The 22,695-nt window shown below is 33.4% G+C and overlaps 1 protein-coding gene across 8 annotated transcripts in view; it reads right to left on the bottom strand.

The window, feature by feature from the left end:
* Nucleotides 1-3,118: 3,118 nt before the first annotated feature.
* Nucleotides 3,119-22,695, bottom strand: part of MTF2 (metal response element binding transcription factor 2) — a 72,835-nt gene continuing 53,258 nt past the window's right edge. For 3 of the 8 annotated variants that reach the window (XR_005529123.1, XR_005529126.1, XR_005529125.1), the window contains 10 exons: nucleotides 21,885-22,008; nucleotides 14,687-14,754; nucleotides 12,876-13,046; nucleotides 9,022-9,127; nucleotides 8,854-8,906; nucleotides 8,638-8,742; nucleotides 6,794-7,109; nucleotides 5,140-5,191; nucleotides 3,459-3,555; nucleotides 3,119-3,206 (listed from right to left, as the gene is read on the bottom strand). Coding sequence is in view for 4 of the 8 variants with exons in the window: in XM_039236440.1 (XP_039092371.1) it covers nucleotides 3,518-3,555; nucleotides 5,140-5,191; nucleotides 6,794-7,109; nucleotides 8,638-8,742; nucleotides 8,854-8,906; nucleotides 9,022-9,127; nucleotides 12,876-13,046; nucleotides 14,687-14,754; nucleotides 21,885-22,008 (1,033 nt within the window). In the remaining 4 variants the exon portion in view is untranslated. The other 5 variants (XR_005529124.1, XM_039236440.1, XM_039236441.1 and 2 more) reach the window with 5 other exon arrangements.

The following is a 22,695-nucleotide window of genomic DNA, read 5'->3' as shown; positions in this document are numbered from 1 at the left end:
GTATTCTTATATGACAAATCCACACTAGACAAAACACACAGATGGTATGAACCAATGAAAGCTAACGTCTTATTGGACAGGAAAAGCCTACTGGCTCATCTATGACTTACAGAGGCCCAGTTTTTATTCCTATGTCCCTGTTTATCACCAAATGTGTTCCAGAATGCAAGAGTAGATTTATGACTGGTCCACTGATATTTTCTGTATTGTAATTTTGCTTTTGTCTTATTCCAATTACTAGTTAATAGAAAAACAATGGTACTACATTTTCCAAGAAGTTTTTGCTATCAAGGTAATCTGAAGATCGATTAGAAAGGCACAAAATAATCAACCTACTCTAGCCTACATTACAGCCTTATCTCACTCAGCTATCAGATTTCTAAAAATCTCATACACATTATAAAATTGGAAGAAAAATAAAATGAGGAAATTATTTTGTATAATGAATATTAAGAAAAAATTGTTTAATGTTTATTTTTGAGAGGGACAGAGTGTGCGTGGAGGTGGGGCAGAGAGAGGGAGACACAGAATCTGAAACAGGCTCCAGGCTCTGAGCTGTCAGCACAGATCCCAACGCACGGCTCAGACTCAGGAACGGTGGGATCATGACCTAGGCTCAAGTTGGGCGCTTAACCGACTGAGCCACCCAGGTGCCTCGGTGTAATGAATATTTAAAAACAAAACAAAACAAAAAATCCCAGCTACTTTTTCAGAGAAATCACTCCCAAAAACTCATTTAAGAATTAAAAAAAAAAAAAAAAATCAGAACTGAAGGTAAAATAAAGTTTAAAATTTTCCTGGGGCGCTTGGGTGGCTCAGTCGGCTGAGCGTCCAGCTCTTGATTTCGGCTTAGGTCATAATCTCATGGTTCGTGGGATAGAGCCCTGCGTTGGGCTTTGAGCAATCGACACAGATTGAGATTCTTGGAATTCCCTTTCTCTCCCTCCCTCTCTGCCTCCCCCCAGCTCACATGTGTGCATGCATGCTCTCTTAAATAAATTTTTAAAATAAATAGAATTTTATTTACTTGGTTATCTCTGTTTCAAAAATCCTTTGTTAAATTATTTCCATTCTACAGCAAATTAATAATGTTTTGAAGCTAGGTGGGAGAAAAGAAAGGAGGAAAGTTGCTTAATGCATTGTTAAATAAATGTGGTTTATAAACATGGGCACTGCCACATAATATATGTATAAAGCAGATGAGTATAATATAAAAGCACTACCTAGCCTAAGGTTTTATGAATAAAGACACATTCCCCTACCCCCATCTAGACCCCTAAGAGTATCATCATATTACAGCAACATACAATAAATGTTTATAATCTCAGTAATTAAAAAAAGGTTAACATACTAAAGATAGTGTTTTAAAACATTACTTAATACACTCTAGAAAAATCTTTAATAAAGTGGCATTTTAAATATTTCTGGTCTCATTTAATGGTTTGAAAGTTGCTTACAAGCTACAGTTTATAAAGAGGTATCAAGAATGAGTTTCTAAGGGCGCCTGGGTGGCTCAGTTGATTAAACGTCCGACTTTGGCTCAGGTCATGATCTCACGGTTCGTGGATTCGAGCTCCGTGTCAGGCTCTGTGCTGAGAGCTAGCTCAGACCCCGGAGCCTGCTTCAGATTCTGTGTCTCCCTCTCTCTCTGACCCTCCCCTGCTCACTCTGCCTCTCTCTCAGAAATTAAACATTTAAAAAAAATTTTTTTTAAAAGGAGTTTCTAATGATATAATTCTTCACTGAAAATTTACATGCAAAGATAAACAATAACACAGAAAGACTAAGATTCTAGGTTATGCAAAATTCTAACACAAAAATATGGACTTGTTATAGATCTGCTCCTGGATTCTGGAAAAGATTTGGTGATAAAGGAAAACAAGAAACAAGCTATGCCTCCACAGGTCTTGTATGAGGTGATAGGCTTTCCCTTCCAAAACCCTCTCTAATAAACCCATCTCCTTAAACTTCCATTTCTCTTCAAGGAAAAGTTTAACTTCACAGATATGTAAGGAAGTCTCATATATCTGCAAAAGAGGCCCAAATTCTCAGAAAATCTTGTTTTTCTCTCTAAATTCCGTATACGCAAAATTTCTTCACATTCCACTAATTCTGCATTCTAGGAAAGCCTGTACAGGAGAAATTTCCTAACATTCCACTAACAGCATTAAAGTTATAATATATAAGAGGCCAATTATTAGTCAAAACAACATTAATTATAATCCTTCACTAAGTATGTATTAATTTATACTAGGTGTTTAAGTTGAATTTACAACCTCATTTCGAGTAACTGTTAATTTACCTATATAAATTGTTATATATTTTAAAGTTACATATGCAAATTAATTTATGGAAAACATAATATTAATGTAATCAATATTAATGTATCTTTTTAAAAGACATTCAAAAAGATATTTCTCTGGCAAAAGTAAAACATTCAAAAAACTTGATTTCTTAAAAGAATTGTTTTTGGTGAGCTTATTACTTTTAACTTCTGCTCAATATGAAAAACGTTACTAGCTGTTAGATATTCATTCAGATATTGTCAACATTTTTTCAAAATTTTCAGCACTTGACATAATTAATGACGGGTTGAATAAACTTGGTAGAATTCAGTAACAAATATAAACTAGTCTCCCCAAACCTAGGCCATACACAAAAGCAATAAGGATCAAACATAAACATCCACAAGGGAGTCAGCAAAAGCTAATAGGCATGTGCATACCACCTCTCACACTATAACTTCAAGAATAACAAAGTTCTCCAAAACAGTCATTTGGCACAGTTTTGCAGCACCAATCTAGCATATTACTTTTCCTATGTTCCACGAACTCAATGTCAGTGCTACTCCTGTGATACTTATGAAAATTCAATGACAGTAATTAAACACTTAAGGAGTAAGATTTTTGTTTGGTAGAGTTGAGTTTTGAAGGGTCACAAATTATGATCTAAAAAAATTTTTGCCCCCCATGAACCAATCTGTGTCAGTTTTGAGACTGTATATCCCTCACTGTGAAAGCATGAAAAGAAAAAGAAAATTGAATACCTTTTCGTAAATACAAGGAACAAAAATTAGACTAATGATTTTGAACACGATATATTTTTGTTTTATCCAATAAGTACATCTTATCATCTATGAAGATTTTGTTCATTTGCTTAAATCCAGTAAAATCTTCTTGAATGAGACATCACATTCCTTGAAGATGCTGCAAAAATGAGGAATTATTATTACTAAGCATCCAATTTCAATACTCATCATCTCCAACAGAGAAAATCCAAGAAGAGTAAAGCAAAGAAGGATTTTGTTGGGTAAAAGTGAGGGAAGGGGGAAAAATAGAGTGAGCTAGTTAATTTGCAATCTTATTCTAACTTTAAATATAAAGATAGTATATAATATTTTGATCTATTAGCCCCAAGACATTCTGATATAACTTAAGAATTACAAATACTATACTTACTCCCAATCTATTTGTTATTCAGAGAGCCAATCAGTTTGCTTTCATAGCTTCTCCCATCTCTAAATTTTTATCAGTCCGACATGTGGTTTCTTAACTGCTATTAATTAGAAAAGAATCCATGATCAGATAAAATTCTCACTTTACATTTTACTGTCAAGTTTTTATTTTCCTGAGGAAAGAAGATGACTGATCAACTGCCACAGAAATGCTCAAAGGAGACTTTTAGGAGTGTATATTCATAGAAGTACTCAAATATAACTTAAAGAGGAAATCTTCCCCACATTAAACAGGGCATTTTTTAACTACTTCCCGAAGTTGCACGGACATCTTGCTTTGTCATCACATCCTCAACTCTAGAACCACATTATACAACAGTCTGCTGTTAACTATGCAAGTCAGATCATGCTCTAACCAAAACCTAATGGCCCCAAAGAATTAGTTCTACCCCCAATACTGAGAATAGAAATCTTCTGAACACACACATATATATATATATATATATATATATATATATATATATATATATAAAAACATGTACAGTTGGACATAACTTGCAAAATATAAGGGAAGAGAGACCCTCAACTCACACATCAGTGAACATTCACTTGTTAAACATTTAGTAACAACAGATGACTAGCAAGATTTGACATTAGAATTTATAGAGTAATTCTGATAAGCTCATATTTTGATCTAGTTAGATGTTAGAATCCATACTTATTATTTATTATCAGAGTATTTTTAAAAATGTATGTTCTGAATAAAAATGTTAATTAAAATTAGTAAGGCATACTATTTTTATATGTTTTCTATAGCCTAGGACCCAAGCTTTTTAGGGGGAAAAAACCCCAAAATCCTTTGATACAAACCCTGACACCGTCTATATAAGGGGGAAAAAAAAACATAGTTGAAAAGTCTGAATTTTTTTGAATTTTAGGGACAAGGCAGATAGAGGGAGATATAATGTCTTTCAAGTAGGAAGTATACAAGCTGGCTATACAGTTTATTTTTTAAAGGATCGTTTTTAGATGAACATGCAATCATTATTATTTGAGGGACAAGAGGAAAATGAAAGCCAAGTTTTCAGAATGCTTAATTTCAAATGAACATATTTACAATGAAGTGGAACAATCCTTAGCTCCCTGGCTAAATAAAAGCAGTCATCTACTGCATCAGTGTGTATTTTCAAGCAAATACAGAAGCAAAACTCATTAGCTCTTTAAAAAATACACACATTTAATGTTGGTCTATTTTAATTCTAAGTAAAGCAATTCCAAAAATACAAACTGAACATCAGAGCCATGTGAACCACCATGATAAAATAAAACAGACATTCACAATAATTACGTCTAAAGACAGTTCAGCTTAATAAATCATCTTCAATGTATACTAAAGAAAGAGTTACTAAAAATACTGCTGGTGTTCAGTTAGAATTAAAGGACTTTGGGGAAAATGAAATAATATGATACAGGTGGAGTGAATAAGGTTACACGGGATTTACATTTTCCATTACCCCTAGATATAAACAAACATTCAAAATCAACACAAACTCTGTGTGTTATTCAAAATATTGCAGCTGCAGGAAAGGCAACTTTAAATTAATAGCTAGGGGAAAATCAAGTTTTGGTGGAGGTAAACAGAAGTGACAGTTTTTAATTTGCACTTTTGTAAAGCTCATTTATACCTGGCCAACCAGGAACCAAATGCAGGACAACGAAGTTCTCTGCTTCTTTTGGCTATAATGTGACAAGAAAAAGTCATCTTTTGAAGATGTTTAAAGAAATAAAGCAACTTTCTTTATAAACAGTCAAATAATCAATCAATGGAATAAATAAGTACTAACCCACATTTTTCCCACTCTGTAACCACTACACTTTACATATTTTTCATTTTGGCGGCAAATTCCCCAATTTTTAGGCTAAAATCCACCAATCACTTTTAAGAGTAAAATGAATAGCCACCAAAATAAGAATATTCTTCTGTTTACTCTTTGGCTAAAAAAGAAAACAAACAAACAAAACAAAACAAAAAGAAACAGAAGACAACTCTAACACTGGTGATAAAAGAAACTGTTTTTTTACATGTAAAATAAAGTTATCAATTTAAATCTTGGTACATTTTATAAAAACAAGAGGTAATGTTGTAATAAAACAGCAGTAGCCTTGTCAGGCAACACACTGTTTGTTAACCCTGTGCAATAAAATACTTTGTTCATACTACACTTATTCAACATGACTAACAGTTACTACAGACATTTCAGGAATCTTCACGGGACTCCTATAGACTTACTGTTAAAACTGAGAGACATTTACAATCATAATGTGCCATGAAAACTTGAAAATGTTACTTCTAATAGGAGATAATGTTCATATTATTTGAATTGGTTTTAGGTACTGAACAGCTGAGTTACAAGGACTGAAAGTGAAAAGCGTTCTAAAAGCCCATGAACACTGTTGTTCACACCCTTCTTCAGAACACACTAAACTTTAAACTTGTTTGACACATTTCTCTTCATACATAGCAAGCAACAGCACCCAATAAAAGCCTGAGAAGAAATGCTGCTGTGTAAATACTGCAACTATTCCTGAAAAAAGAATTATGGGATATATACTCCAAAGCTGCCCATTCCCATAATTTGTATTGCATAGGTCACATAATCACACACATATATATACACACATGTGTACATATATGCACATGCAAAGAATATATTAAGACGACAATGAAGTCTAGTCACAGAGCAATTTACAGGCTCAATATATTTTTTACACTTTGCGTGAAAGAAAATTTCAATATTTTACAGTCTTTTAGTAGGCATTATATACACTGCACTTTATGAAATCTGAAAGGTATTGAAATAAATTTTTTCCAACATTTTGGTAACAAAACAGACAACGCTTCTCCGTATACTTGTGCTACCTATCTACACGATCTGTTTGATCTGATAACCACTAATCACAAAAACTGACTCAATGGAATAATTAGAAAAATTATCTAACACCATGCATGGATTTGAATCATTTTTAATATCCTATCCTAGAAACATTCTACAAATCTTAAGATTTAAAAAATTAAGTCTCTGTTCTGATTTTTAAAAGATATCTTTTTATGACAATATCCATAACAATGACAGGTACATGTTAAGGCTAGTATCATCTCCTTTTGTGAACTTTTTTGATTTTTTTTTTTTTTTTTTTTTTTTTTTACGAAAGATAGTAAAAGCCAGACTCCTTTAGGGCTTTGAACTGTACCTACAGAAAATGAGAGTGCAGTGAACATAATGTTCAGTCCTACAGTCAGGATGCAGTTGCTCCTTCCCATTCCACAAGATACTGCACCTTTCCATCAAGTGTCACCCGACGAGCCAGTACTCGGTATTTTTCACCACATGCTATTCTACCTGCAGCACCAAAATAACTGGTAATGGAGTTTTTTAGATGATTCAGTTGCAACTCCTGATCTGCTAAGTTATTCAAAATCTCTGTGTTGAGTTCATCAAACTGGTAATCTTCTTTGCCTTCATCATCTTTTACAATTTCTGAGTTCTGAGTCTGGAGTGCTCTTCTTGGAAGACGACCCCTTCTTCTCCGTAAATGTGGTATTGCAGCAGGCCAAGATCTTCCTGTACGAGTTCTTTTTCTGGAGTCAGATAATCTATGGAACAAAAAAAAGGCCATAATTGTCTACTGAGTTTAGGAAGCATTCTTTGCCCAAACAATGTGTTCTCAGATTTTTTTTCTATCATACTACTCTAAGTATATACCCTTGGTGACATAAACATCAGCCAAACCAAAACAATACATGCTATTTTTATAAATGGATGATCACTCGCCTTCATTAGACTCCATCACCTTCTTGGGCTGACTTTTGAAGAGCTTTTCTTCCTTAACAATGTACTATTAAGCTTAAAAGAATCAGAGGAAGTTTTTAATTACGAGGCCAATGAGACAAATTCTTACCAAGAAGAGGCCCTATTCATTAGTCAGATATTTTCAACAGGCTTATCATTAAAAAGAAGACAGTTCATTCACTCATTCAATGCAGCAAATACTTAATAAGCACCTAGAAATACAACATTGCTTCATGTGCTAAAAAGACGTAAAACTAGAATAAATGTTCTCTTATTACCAGTTCTAGGCCTAGTGAAATAATGTAATGAACTGGAATAAGCATAAACTAGAAATCAGGGTACCTTGAATCTAGCTCTGTGATATTGGCCAAATTCAAATCTCTAATCCTCTGTATTCTCTTCTGTGAAGAGATTAAGTGAAGGGGCTGAACTAGATAATCTCTGAGGTCCTTTTCAGATCAGGAATTCAATGATTTTACAATCTTTTAACAAGAGAGAATACGGCGTTAACAGTTAAATTCAGAGACTTTATAATCATACTGCCTGACTCAACATCCCAGCTCCGTTATGCCTGTTAATGACCATGCTTGTTTCTTAAAACACTCTTAGTTTCAGTTTCTTTATCTTTATGATGGGAGTAACAGAACTCAAAAGACTGTTTTAGGAATTTTAAAGGTAATGTATGTGAGAAGATTAGCACAATGCTTGGTAAGAGGCCAAAAATAGTTCAATTATTATTCATAATCCATTTTAAAAAATGGATTATTTTAAAGCAGTTTTCGAACTGTGAACAAAAATTAAATTAAGGGAAATAAAAAACTTGTAAGCTCATAGCTCTGACCCAAAGGAAACTAACTTTTCATACTTGATACATCATGCTTTAGGAAAGATATCCTTCTGAAGAATTAGGTTAAATAAAATATTAGAGAAGCCTGCTACTGATAGAAATCCTGAGTTTAAAATCCTCATAGTAACAAAAGTATTTACATGCCTGATTCAGATATTTAAAAAAAAAAAATATTCCTAAAGCAAAGTACACCTAAATATTAGAAGCATAAAAAGGTCTCAAGGAAAAGACCACAGCCTATTAACACCAGTATACCTCTCCTGTATAGAGCAAAATCTCCTAACAAATTTTTAATGTTTGAGCTCTGAAAAGCAAAAAATTTCAGATGAATATTAACAAGCTAAGGAATCTAAATATAGATTGCTTATCAAATGCTGAAAGACAGATTTATATTTAACTTTCAATTGCTAAAAATGTATTTAATCATTACGACAAAAAATAATCTAGGAAAAAATTAGTAAGAAATAAGAATATAAAATATCTACCCATAATGCCTGGAAATGCTAGACGAGGTAGTTTCTTTTGTACTGGAAGCACCCGTGAAATCCACATCTGAGGTATTGGATGAATGTGCAGTTCCCTCAGTTCTCCTAAGACAAAAAAATTTAAATGGTATAACGACTATATTACATAACAATAGAAATATTCATTTCCCCCCAAAAGATAATTCAGAGGATAGTAGAAAATAATTTTCTATTTACCCTATAGAACAAGGTAAATCCAAGGTAGGATTCTCTGAAATTGATTCCTTATCCTGGAAAATAAAAAATAACATACTTTATGATTCTTAAGTAAACTGAAAAGATACTCATTTCTCACTTAATTTCAGGCATCCTTCCTCTTTGAGAGAATATACCAACACATCTTACCAAAGGTGGCTCAGCAGTTTTCTGAATCATTTTTCTTGTATATGGGCCAGGTGGACGACCTACAGATTTTTTCTTTCCTTTTTTATCTATGCCATTGCTTACTTCCCTGAAACATAAAATCATTATGTATTTAAACTCTGCATAAAGAAAACAAAAAGACAATGGATAATATACACTGGCTTAGCTCCATTTATGTAATGATTAGGTTATACTTATTTTTATATTAATAGTAATAAAAAACCGAAAAAATTAAATGTAAGTTGAATTTACAAGTTTAGTCAAATACATACAGATAATATTCCAATTTAAATAAACATTTCTTGACTTAGATATTATTTACATATGAAAGGTTTAGGTAAAAAAGTGTTCTCTTTACCATAATTCTGAAAAATACATATAATCTCAAAGTTAATAAGCAAAAACAAAACCAGACTACTATGCTGGAAGGAAGATTTCCAAACCTCCAAGAGTTCTATTATTTAGTCTAGGTTGTTCTATGCAGGTACTTGAGGGAGTATTTCAAGAATTTACTACTAAAAGTAATTATGAATTTAGTCGTTACCCACATGGAGCCAGGAAGTATCTATATTTAAATATAGTGGCTATAAATACAGGTTGCTTTAGAAATAAATATATATATTCTTGAATTATATTAATCAAAAGAGAATAAAGCCCCGGGTGGCAGAATACAGAAGAAGGAATCCTTTATATTAGGCAGGGAGTCATTCAAAAGGCACAATTAGAAAGACTGTTTTTTGAGACATAAAAGCAAATATCAAGCAAGAAAAAAAGCAACAGTCAAGAACATCTCTAATTAATAGAAGGGAAGAAGAAAAGGGCAAATATCAATACAGAGAACATCTACTTCATTCATTCAACAAACATTATCTACCATACTTAAAAAAAAAGCTATTATATAATAGGAATACAAAGATCTTCCCTGTGCTAAGAGGTCCACAATACAGTCAGAAAGTGACAAAGATATATACAAACAAGCTATAAAAAGGGTTAAGTGCTATAGGAAAGTTACCCAGGAATATTCAACTTAAAACCACAAACAAGGAGTAATACTATATAATAGGCTAGGAAGAGGTGAATGGAGAAACTAGAAAAGGGGACTACTCCAGGAGCCAAACAAAAGTTGGGCAATAAAGGTGGAAGTACAAGGAAGGAGACAGTAGGGAAGCTAGAGGAACAAAGCATAACTAGAACTATAATCAAAAGTCTCAAGGATAAAACAGATAGAGGTACGCATTCTGTTTTTTTGAAAGATGATCAACATTTAGACAGGACCCCTGGACTAAACAAAGCACTCTCCAATTAAAAGGACCAATTCATACATGGGACCCAGAAGGAAATAGAGAATACCTTTAAAGACATTTGAACCGTTTCCTGGTGGCATCAAATGAAAACCTCATAGCTAACACAGATGGAGTGTCTTATTAACATGACAGCAATGAGAAAATTTGTGTAAACCTTTTCCTAATCCATAATCTGGGCAACTGATAGCAAAGGATTAATGATAAAATCTGAAAGTGACAGGAGTAAGTATGCTTTCCTTTAGGGGGAAAAAAAACTTTAAAGCATTATCTACTTTATTACACATTCAAATGGATATGAAACACTGTCAACCCTGGATTATTACTTTTTCTTACTCTCCAAGTACTCTCATACCTTTTATTTACTCCTTAAATTTCCCTCAGTGCATGACCCTCAGCCATTTTCCACCTCAGTATTTCAAGGAGAAAATAGAAGCTACCAACTAATAACTTCAGTCATCTTCCAAATGCCAAATCTACAAGAGAACTAGGATCTGTACCCATTTTCACCCAATTTCAACAAAAGGGTAGAAGTCCTCCGATCAAAGGCCACTCCCGGGTTTAAGTTCTAAATCCCTTCCCTTTTGGATTCTCGAGGACTTTACAGTATCTTCAGTTACCTGTCCCTCTCTCCTGTACCAACCTCTTTTCCACTGAATCATTCCTACTAGCACATAAAAATAGGTTCCAATTAATTTTCTGTCTATTTAAAAGTCATCACTTGATCATTTCCCTTCCCTCTTCAGCTTCCAGGTCTACCTCTCTTCACAGTAAAACTACTTCTGAGTGTTGTCGACACAAACCCTTTCCACTTTCTCCCTTCTCATTCAGAATTCTTAAAGATTATTTCCCATTTTCCCCTTTCCTTTTATTATCATATTATTATTATTTGAATCTGCCTATGTCCATTATTTGTAGAAAAAGCTCAGTTTTGACATTTTAATTAAGCAGTGTTGGATTTGATCATACTTCAACGCATTTCAACCTGACTTCTATCTTTACCTCTCCAAAAAAACTGTTGTCAAGGCCATTAATGACAATTGTTATCCAATAAACATTTTCCTCTCATCTTAAATCCACCTCTCAGCAGCACTCAATACTGTTTAATACAATCATCTTTCTGAAACACTCCCCTTATCTTGATTTTCAGGACACCAAACTTTGCTGTTTCCTCCTATCTCACTGATCATTCTTTTTAAGCCTCCTTTGTTTATATCACCTCTTCCAATGCACTCTTCCTCAGGGTATTACTCTGGGCCACATTCTCTCCCCCACCAACTCTTTGCTTCCTAGGTAATTTCATTCACTCTCATGGCCTTATAAATCAGCTTCCAAATTTATATCATGTGCCCTGACCTTTCCTGAGCTCCTGAGTGAGACACCCATCTGTCTGTATCTAACATCAGCATCATTTAGTATTCCCTGTAAAAACCTTGAACTCAATTAGTATGACATGGCAAAATGCTTCATTCAACATGCCAAAATCTGTTCCTGCAGATCTTGATACCAGACATCACCACCCACCAGTTGTTCAAGCCAGAAATCTGGGCTTTGTAGAACTTGATTTCTCCCTTTCTTTCATAAATTTAAATCATTAGCTAAGCTAATGAATTTCCCTCCAAGAGAAGCCTTAAATCTATTTTCTCTCCATTTGACTGACACCACTACCCAATCTCTTATACCTAGATGACCGCACGAATCTTCATTTTTATTTGCTTCTATTCTTACCTCTGTACTTATCCACTCTTCAAAAGCAAACAAAGAAGTATTTTAAAGGACAAGTCAATCTGCTTACATCTTTAAATAGCTCCCCATTATTCTTAAAACACAACCCAAACTCTACAAATCCAAATGACTTTCCAACACCTGATTCTACTCTCTAACCCTCATTCATACCTCACTAGTCTGTGAATTCCTAGAACATGCCTCACACCTTTCATATTTGTTATTTCCACCACCTGCAGTATTCTTCCCTTGTTCTTCACATTGTTAGGTTAGTCTCATTCTTTGAGTTTCAGCTTAAATATCATCTGAAATAGGTCTTAGGCTTCCTTCTTAAAAGTAAACTGCTTCACCTCTATCCATCCCAGTACAGTCTAAATCCATATACTATGCCCTACATGGCACTAGCATGACCTGTTTGTTACCACTATACTGTAAACCCCATCAAGGCAGAAGGAGAGTCTGTTTTGTTATTGTATCCTCAGCACTTAAGACAGTAAGTTCTTTGATAAACGGAATGAATAAGTGGATAAACAATGAATGAAAAATGAACAAACAAATGAACAAGCCAGTACTTAAGCTGTCTGCTAACAAAATCGATAGGGCTTATTCCTAGAAAGCCTAAGATCTAAAATAAATAAATAAACATCTAACATTAACTCTTTGTACCTTGTCTAAACAAGAAATTATAAACAGGAAAACAAATCAGGGTAACTGCCACTTATACTTTCATATATACTAATGAGACTAAATAACACATTTTTAGTTACAAATAAGCTAAAGAGAAAAACTAAGCCACAGTTCAACTTTTACCTTGAATCAGATATAGGTTTGGATGCCTTTCTGCCTTTAATTTTAAATTCATGGGATGTTCCTTCAGGTTCTTTCTCTGCTTTGAAAGCCACATTTGGTGGCACAGGAGGAACACGAATTCGCAACCCAAACAAATGCTTCTTCTTCTTTATTTCTTTCCCAGACATAAACCTAAATTTTTAAAAAAATTAACTAAAAATTTAAAAACTGAACACATATACATGTCAGACCCTAACTCATAACTTTCAGATATAAAGCCTTTATAGATGAAAGTCCACCCAATACTACAAAACTTGTTCTTTCCCTTTGCTTTCCTGGATTCTTATCTGTCCCAGAGTCAATCCACAGTAGGATATAATGGGGGGGTGGGAAGGAGGACAGGATCAGAAGGAAAGGAGAAGAGCACACATCCACTTTTCTTTTTAAAATGGGGCATCTATGCTTCAGATTCTATGTCTCCTTCTCTCTGTCTTTCCCCTGCTTGTGCTCTCTCTCTCTCTCAAAAATAAATAAACATTAAAATATTTTTTTAAAAAAATAATAAAACATGGCATCTAACTTTTTAAAGGAAGAAGAGTAAAGAGCAGTGTCTTTTTAGTCCCAATATGTGTTTTCTATATTTCAGTGTCCTGTTTAAAAGATCTCAAAAATGGTTTAGGAAAAGAAGATTTCTATTTCAGAGTGGATCTGTGAGGGGAGAAACCCTGGTCAGAAAGTAACAGCTGTTAGCACTGGAAAAGAGAACCCAATATGAGAGGTCCAGAAAATAAAAGGAGTGTCTTGTGTGTCAGATTTAGAACTGGCAATAACCTCGAACAAAAAATGTTATTTCAGTGTGGGTGTCTGAAAAAGCGCTCCTCTTTTCCAAAGTCCTTAGGCTCATTGTTCCAAAACACCCCCACCTACCTTACTTCTACTATATCCTGCCTACCTTCCAGAACCACTACCAAATGCTTGGAATGCTCTTCCACTTCCATGCAGGTTTGAGAAAAGAGGAGCTCCCATTTCTATCATAATAAGAACAGATGTTTTCCTGGTACCCTAAAGTGGATTATTGAATTTACATCCCATAAAGTATTTTTACCAGCGCAGTAACTGCTTGGGCACTTAATGGCTTTTTGAACTGACCTAAAGATCTAGCTGCTAGTAATTATAACACTTTTAAGGACGAAATTCTGTCAAGTTCAAAACAAGCAACTTGTTACAAACAAAAATTTTATAAAATAGCTCAATAGTTGGTTAGAGCCAGCATATACACTTAAAAAATTATTTCCATTGCAATTTTTAAATATTTTTAAGAAATGTAGATATGCTTTTATTTTTTTTAAAAACAGTCTATACAAGAATATATTGAACAATAATCAATTATCAAAAACTTAAGACTACTAATACTACTTTTCTGTAACTGATGGCAATAACTACTCTTAAAGCCACAGATGATCTCAATCATTTTAAAACCAATATTCTCTATAATATTTTCCACTATCTTTTGCATTTTCCCACCAGCTAAAAATTTATTTTCAGGGGACTATATTATAAAAACAAGTCATTACTGAATATGTTTTTCGACTGAACAGGCCAAAGTCCCCTGAGATATTGGTATGCCTGCCTCCCATCCACCATCCCCAGAGGATTGCTCTTCCCTTCTCCAACCCTTGAGAATCACTGCTTTACTCAGATGGAAATTAAAATTAAAAAGTTTAAAATGGTTTGTACTAGTTCTAAACATCAATCCCACAACTCTTAAACAATTATTCCTTATACTTACTACAAGTCTCCCTCATAGGGATACATAAAATAAATCAACTTACATGGTCTTGTAATCATTTAATGCCTCCAGAACATGCTCATATCTTTCAGATTTTGGTGTGTCTGCCAGCTGTGAAGTATCAAGAAACAATTTAACGCACTATAATTTCATCAGTTAGTAATATACAGGTGCTAGATAGAGGCAATGTGATGCAGAAGACAAGAGTACTGACTGGTAGTCAGAAGATCTAAGATCTAATTCCAGGTCCTCACTGACTAGCTACATGATCTAAGGCTATTTAATCTCTTCTTGTTTTCTTATCTATAAAAAGATGAGTAGGGGCGCCCGGGTGGCTCAGTCAGTTAAGCGTCCAACTTCCGCTCAGGTCATGATCTCCCTCATCGGGCCCTGTGCTAACAGCACAGAGCCTGGAGTCTGCTTCAGATTCTGTGTCTCCCTCTCTCTCTGCCCCTCCCGTTTGTTCTCTCTCTCTGCCCCTCCCGTTTGTTCTCTCTCTCTCTCAAAAATAAATATTAAAAAAATAAATAAAATATATAAACATAAACAGGTGTAAAAATCCTCCTCTAATTACTTTACTAGTAATTTTATGAATCAAATGATATGTCTGAAAGAACTGTTAAAACACTACAAAAATGGGATTTTATTAGTTACGAAATTTATTTTAATTCCATAATCTGAGGAAATAATACACAGAATGAATGACTTTAATATCATCCATATATTGATTCTAACAAATATTCTAATAGATATCAATAGCTTCTGATAGATACTAGTAAGAAAGAGGATAAAAAATGAGAAACATAACATTTTATTTCCCAAAACTTCTACTGGGAAATCCATAATCTCTGTAATTTTGAAAAATTCTATGAAACTGGGGCAGGGGAGTTATTTTCATAAAAGTTATAGACTTTAGCCATCCCTAAACCCAAAATGTCTCAGTAATTTATCATCAGAAATCATTTTAAAATCTAAACATTCAATTCTAGAAAATACTATTTTGTTTCAAAAGAGCTCCCTTAAAAGTCATTTCTGTGTCCTCTTCCAAGTTTAAAGTCTGGGGCCCAATAGCAAACAAAATCTACATTAAAGAAGAACCATTCTCAATTAAAGCCACAGAACTTAAAAAAAAAAAAAATTCCAGAATAACATAGTTGACTTTTTACTACCAGCATGGTCTTAACCAATTTAAACTTTCAAACCTCTAAACTGCTTCAAGTAAAAAGAGAAAACAAATCTGCCGAATAGAATGTTGGAGGCAGAAGAGACAGAAACATTTACTCCAACTCCCTTTATTTTACAGATTAGTTAACAGATATAAAGGTTAAATGAAGTGCTCAAATTCACATGGCTGATTAGTGAGAGAGCTAGAATCTGAAACCCAAGTGACAAAAAGTCCATTCATTCAACATTCACTGAGAGCCCATACTGTGCTGATGCATTGGGTGCTTTTAGAAAAAAAGAAAAGAAATGGGACAGTTTGGTGCTCATGCCTCTATACCATACCACTTCCTCTTATCGTAATTTCTGTAGTGTCCAATGATAGAGAATTTCTATTAAAGAAGAAATAACAGAATCAGACCTTAAAGCTTGAAAGACACTCTAGATGTCCATCTAATTCAAGGTTCCATCAATACTGCAATCCCTTTAATAGTACTGACAGTCATTCAACCTTGGGTTAAATATTACCATTGATGAACGCTGATGAGGCACCTATGAGGGAGCCCATTCCATAGGTGGACAAAACTTTCCTTCCTGGAACTCTTCTATTCCCTCTTTTACAAGACAGTTCTTCAAATATTTGACAGCAGCTTGTCATGTCTAAGTATAAGATTATGTCTAAGTATAAGATTAGGTTAAAAGTTTTCAGCAGCCACATTACATGATTATTTCATATTAAGCTCTGGGTAACTAATTCCATCCTCTTCCTCGTCTCTCCCTTGACACTCCAACTCTAAAATCTTATCAGATAAACTGATCAAATCAAGTGCTCCCTATCATATGCTACTTCTTCTGAACCAGATGTTTGTGTATTTAAGCCTAGAAAGCAGAACTTTATAACTGCTGTTAATTTGCTTTTGTTTTCAGGTCTGTGTTTGAGATCATCTTTTCTCTTGTTCTGTCATACTCCTTGAATTGAAGGCAGACCAAAAGACAGAACACTGACTCTCCTTAGAATCTCCTTCAAGAATATTTCCAATCACTGACTGCTTTTGTTTCTATTATTCAATTAGTAACATGTCCATTTAATTTTTAATTTTAAACAGTTCAAATTTCATTATCTAATCTGAAATGGGAGTTATGCAATGTCTATACCATACCCATACCCATTTTGACATACCAGTGTGGCTAACCACATCAAAAAAGAAACGTTCTATTAAAACAGTGTTCTTCCTATTGCCTTAAAAATTTTTTTAAACATTTTTTAATGTTTACTTTCTTTTTGAGAGAGAGAGAAAGAGAGGCAGAGCGTGAGCAGGGGAGGTGCAGAGAGAGGGAGACACAGAATGTGAAGCAGGCTCCAGTCTCTGAGATGTCAGCACAGAACCCGACATGGGGCTAGAATTCACAAACCATGAGATCATGACCTGAGCTGAAGTCAGATGCTTAACCAATTGAGCCATCCAGGCGCCCCTACTTACTGCTTTTTAAATATTCACAAACCAGATATCTGAAAAATGTGCTGTATAATTATGCTGACAACCACAAAACTAATTTCTCAAATCTACTTCTCTTTCACTTTTTGAAAAGCATAATGAATAAACTCTCTCTCTTCTTTGTTTTGGTACTTACTCTCTATGATGTCTCAGAAATTTTATGTGTAAGTTCCTTCAGCACTCCAAAGCTCTTTTTCATAGAACTATATATTTCAACTTGCATTATGGGGTCATGGGGTCCTTTTCTGGACACCAGTGTGGTTCAGTCGATTGAGCGTTCAACCGTTGATTTCAGCTCAGGTCATGATCTCACAATTGTGAGATCTAGCCCTGTGGCTAAATGTGGAGCCTGCTTAAGATTCTCCCTCTCCCCCTCCCTCTCTCTCTCACACACAAAAAAAGGGGGGGCGGTTTCCTTTGTGTTATTTTGAAGACTAGTAAGTATAGATATTATAGTTTAAATCAAGTACTCTGTATTAAAAGAGCATCATATTCTAGGTCTGTGATCTGACCATGAGGTTTGTAATATATATTGTTAACATAATAACCATTTTGGTTCCTTCTACCACAGACACTAATTTCAGACTAGGCTTTAACTTTCAGGGTTGTAAATTTCTGTATAGACGTAAATACTATTATGCATAGTTGTAACTCTTCCCTTCAGTAAAATATATTTTTCAGTCATGAGTATTGAATTCCATGCTGCCTACGCCTGCGTATGCCAAACAGTTTAAGTGTTTGCCAACCTGTACACTGTATGCTAACATAAAACACTCAAAACCCCAAGTATTGTTATTAATCATATTTCTTATGATTTTCACTTAAAATCCAATACCTCTATAATACATTTTTCTCTAGCCAAAATATCATTTCTGCCATAGCATTTCATCTGAGATGTTTTATTTATGCCTTTCTCCCTACATTCTTTAGAAATAAAGAAGCACTCAATATATTGTTCTGCTATCAATCTTCGTTTTTTAAAAATTTAAGACCACAGTTAACAGTAAAGGAGGCTGCCCTTACAGAACTAGAATTTTAGATTACATTAGGAATTAAAGACAAATAATAATAAGCAGATTCTATAAAGTATGAATATTTCATTTTAACTCCAAAAGCAATCTAGTACAAGTTAACTCCTCATTCTAAATAAAAGCCTTAAGCTACCTTTATTTGGGATCTCAAATGTTGTATTACATATTTTTACTCGCAAAGCAAACATTACAAAACAGTGATTTCTCAAATGGCTACATTCAGTCTATATGATAATCACTAAGGCATGAAGTCTCAAAGACGTAAAAAAAAAAAAATCACATAAGGAAACATGATATAGAACTATCATTATGATCTGATATGTTCTTAAAGTTTCAGCTTCTGTTTTCAATCGTGAAATAATCAACTAAGGAAAAAGCATGATATATAAATGTTAAATTTGCCTTTCAGTATAAAAGGATACACTCTCCCCCCAAAATTAATTCTTCTCCAAAATAAGTTCAATATTTTTGAGACTTCTTTTTGTTATAAAAGAAGCCACAGTATTATTTCCTTTATAACAACAACAAAAAAAGAAGTACAAAACACTAAACAGACATCACTGATTCAATTAAGACTGCTTCAAATAACTGGAAATTGAAGTAAGTACTTAATGGGCTTCCAAAACAGCACAGAAATATCATTAAATTTTGACCAGAGTTATCATATATAATATATAAAATTAAGTCCAAATTTAGCTCAGGGATGGCAAATATAAGTGTCTCCCTGTTACTAGTGTGTCCATTTATATTCATAAACAAAATGTCATACAAATTTCAATCAACCTCTCAAGTCATCACAAGATTTTTTCTTTTACTTAGATGGAGGGAGAAAAATTACAACCATTTTTGTGTTTTAATTTTGAGGAGAAACTTCTAGAGAAACTGTCAATGTAACATAATCTAGAGTACGTATAATAAGACTGATGTTCAAAATGAGTTGAGTACTCAACCAACAATATACTCAACATACAGTACTTTCCCATGTTTTAAAAGTAATTAATGCTATTTTATAAAATGATTAACAGAAATATAAACAAAAACGAAGTTTTGTTAACCTAAATTTGAATTAGTACAAAACTCAATTTACAATTTGATTTCAGTTAACCAATGATTTACAATTTTAATAATCCAGAATAACTCATTATTTGTATTATCTTTGTTTCTATTATCACAAATATTAAAAGCAAACTAAATGAAAATTATTGAATACATGTTACAGGCTGACATATATGTTAGTCTCTATTATTAAAATCTCACTCTCAAAACCAATTATAGTGACAATATAAAGATATAAAAGATTAATACAGAAAATTAAAAGCTGAACTTCTATCTGTAAATATAGGAGGATGGAATGACTAAGTCTCAATATTTTGTTTTAATGCAGAGAAAAAGCAATGAGAAATGATCAGAAAGCCACTTGTTCTTATAATAAATTTAAGGGCTTCAAAAAATGGAAACACTCCTTACAACAGTAAAACTTTTCTGTTGTAAAGTTTTATTAGAGTATACTGTTTTCCTTAATTATTTTTGAAAGATTTTAGTTTTAAGTAATTTCTATACCCAACGTGGGGCTCAAACTTATAACCCCGAGATCAAGAGCTGCATGCTCTACTGACTGAGACTGCCAGGCACCCCTATTCCTCTTAATTTTTAAATTTCACAAAAGACTAAGAAATGTCCATATTTGCAAAGAATAAGAAATTGAAATTTCTTATTTCTAAGACATTACCCCATAAGCTACAGCAAAGGAAAATATCCATCTCCTAATGAAATAATTTTTTAATATGTATCAGAACTGGGCTATAGGAGCTAGAACTCAGACACATGCAATTAATAAACTGAACTCATTTCTTAAAACAGACTAGGGACACCTGGGTGGCTCTCAATCGGTTAAGCATCCAACTCCTGATTTTACCGCAGGTCATGACCTCATGGTTGTTAGATCAAGCCCAACTACAGGCTCCATGCTGAGCATGGAGACTGCTTGGGATTCTCTCTTTCTCTCTCAAATTAAAAAAAAAAAATTTTTAATACACTAATTGTGATTTTTACTGTTCTCTATTTTCAGCCTCTTGAATAAAATATATACATAAATTTTTATTTTAATAAAAGCATTTTGAAATAAAATAACTTGAGGTTTTATGTGTGCCCACTATCTACATGAAGTAACCACTACAGAATTTAATCATATGAAACATAAAATGTACTAAGAATACAGATGTATCTGCATAAGAAGTGCTGAAACAACCATAGCTAGAAAGAAAGCATTTTAAAAGAATGCATTAAAGCTTTAAATATTAAGATGACTATAATGAACACTATAGTTGCTAGTGCCTTATACTTGTTTCTTTTTATCACTCATCAGTTTATTAAAATTTATCAAATTTACAAGTCACTCCTTTCCTCTCAAATTTCATCCAGAAAAAGCAAGTAAAAGAAAACAGCATTATATTCCAACTTCTAACACTCAAAACATCTTGGTTCCATTGGTTTGAATGGTATGTCTGATTTTTAAAATCTAAATATTCTGCAGGTATTTGAACCTTTTATAAACTGCCTCATGTCTAAAAGCTACAAAGCAGAAATTCTTCTGAAACTTCTGGTTTACACAATTTTTTACCTCAAAAAGTGATGTATGACTAAAATTTACACATCTAATTCCACATATTATAAAACAAAATTTTTACTTAAGCTAAGAGTAGTTACTATTTATATCTATATGAATATTGATATAGATTTTTTTTTTCTCTTAAACTGGCTTCATGCCCAGCACAGGGCTTGAACTCACGACCCTGAGATCAAGACCTGAGCTGAGATCAAAAGTTGGACACTTAACCAACTGAGCCACCCAGGTGCCCCAATATCCTTATTTTAATAATTTTAAATAACTGCTAAAAACAAGGTATCTACTAAAGTTATTTTAGTTACTTTCTTCTTCCTGCTCGCCTATTGTGTCAAAATCTTCTTCAATGAACATACAGTAACTTTTATACCGTTTTTTAAAAAGACTCTGTAAACCAGCATAAGTTTGCAAATGAAAGGCAAAATGAGATGTCAGAATGAGAGGGATAACCTCCAACTCAGAGAGCTTCACTCTCTAATTCATATTCTAACACTATTACTCCCCCTCCCCCCATTCCTGGAAATCAAAGATATATAAGAGAGTACCAACAAGAAAGGAAAGAAGAATGTTAGTTAACATACCTAAGTTTACAGAAACTTTTAAAAAGCTGTAATTTTTCCTAAGGAGGAACCATAAGATACACAATAATAAGGATTTCTCCCTCCCTTCTATCTTTACAACGATTCTCACTTCAGAAAATGGAAGACTCAAGTAATTTACTTCCTCCTACATTTTTCCCTGAGTAAACATGCAACAGGAGGATGAGAGGGCTGGTCTTCATATCCTCATCAAAGTTATTTCTCCCTGAACTAAAAATAAAATTCTACTTTAGATGTGTGACTTATACATGTATCTTGTCTGCTTTTAACAAAAACAAAACAATACAAAAGATATCAAGTAGCTAATGAAGTTAGCTCTAAGACCACTTACCTCTCCAGGATGCAATCTATCCCAGTTTTCATTAATGTATGTCATAAGCTCAAGTTCAGAATCAAAGTATTTCTTCTTGTGAATAACACTTAGGTTGTAAAGGCATAGGTGTGCTATATCTACCCTGAAATCCAAAAATAATCAAAATATACAAAAACAGTGTTTTTGGTTATGGTTAAGAAATCATATGTTTACAAATAAAAACAGCAATTAAAAAATCCAAAGTGAAGCATTTAGGTTAGCAGAAGGTCAGTATCATAAGTCATATTCACAATACAATAAATCATTACATATGAAAATAACAGGAAAACATTAAACATTTACTATACTAAGTAGTTAACATAAAGTAAAAGATATCTGGATAATCTCTAAAATACATTCAAAGAGGATGTAACTTTAAGAAAAAATAACTTACAATAAAAATTTTACATTTCACTTACATATAAGCCATAGCAAAGATCATACTTTAACAGACTTTATTTTATCTGATTCATGAGTTAAATCTTATCTTTTCCTAAAATACATAAGCATTCAATAAAAGTTTCCAATACTTACTAAAAGCATTTTATCAGTAAATCTCCAAAATTCATCATACTTCCCATGCCCAAGAATTACACTAAAGCAGAAACTGGCATATCTGGGATAAGACCTCTCTCATCTAAGTCCCAAATGAATTAAAAATGTAAATAAGAATTTTGAAAATCTGGAAGATATGTAGTCACATTTTATGGATCAGAAAATAAATGACCTTATTATTTCGGCAATAAGACTAGACAATCTTTAGTGAAGATGAACTCAGATTTAAGGATAA

Source organism: Hyaena hyaena, unplaced genomic scaffold (assembly GCF_003009895.1).
Source record: "Hyaena hyaena isolate Hyena2069 unplaced genomic scaffold, ASM300989v1 scaffold_111, whole genome shotgun sequence".
Taxonomy (NCBI): domain Eukaryota; kingdom Metazoa; phylum Chordata; class Mammalia; order Carnivora; family Hyaenidae; genus Hyaena; species Hyaena hyaena.
Note: the sequence above shows the minus strand (reverse complement) of the source record. Positions and strands in the feature narration are given on the sequence as shown.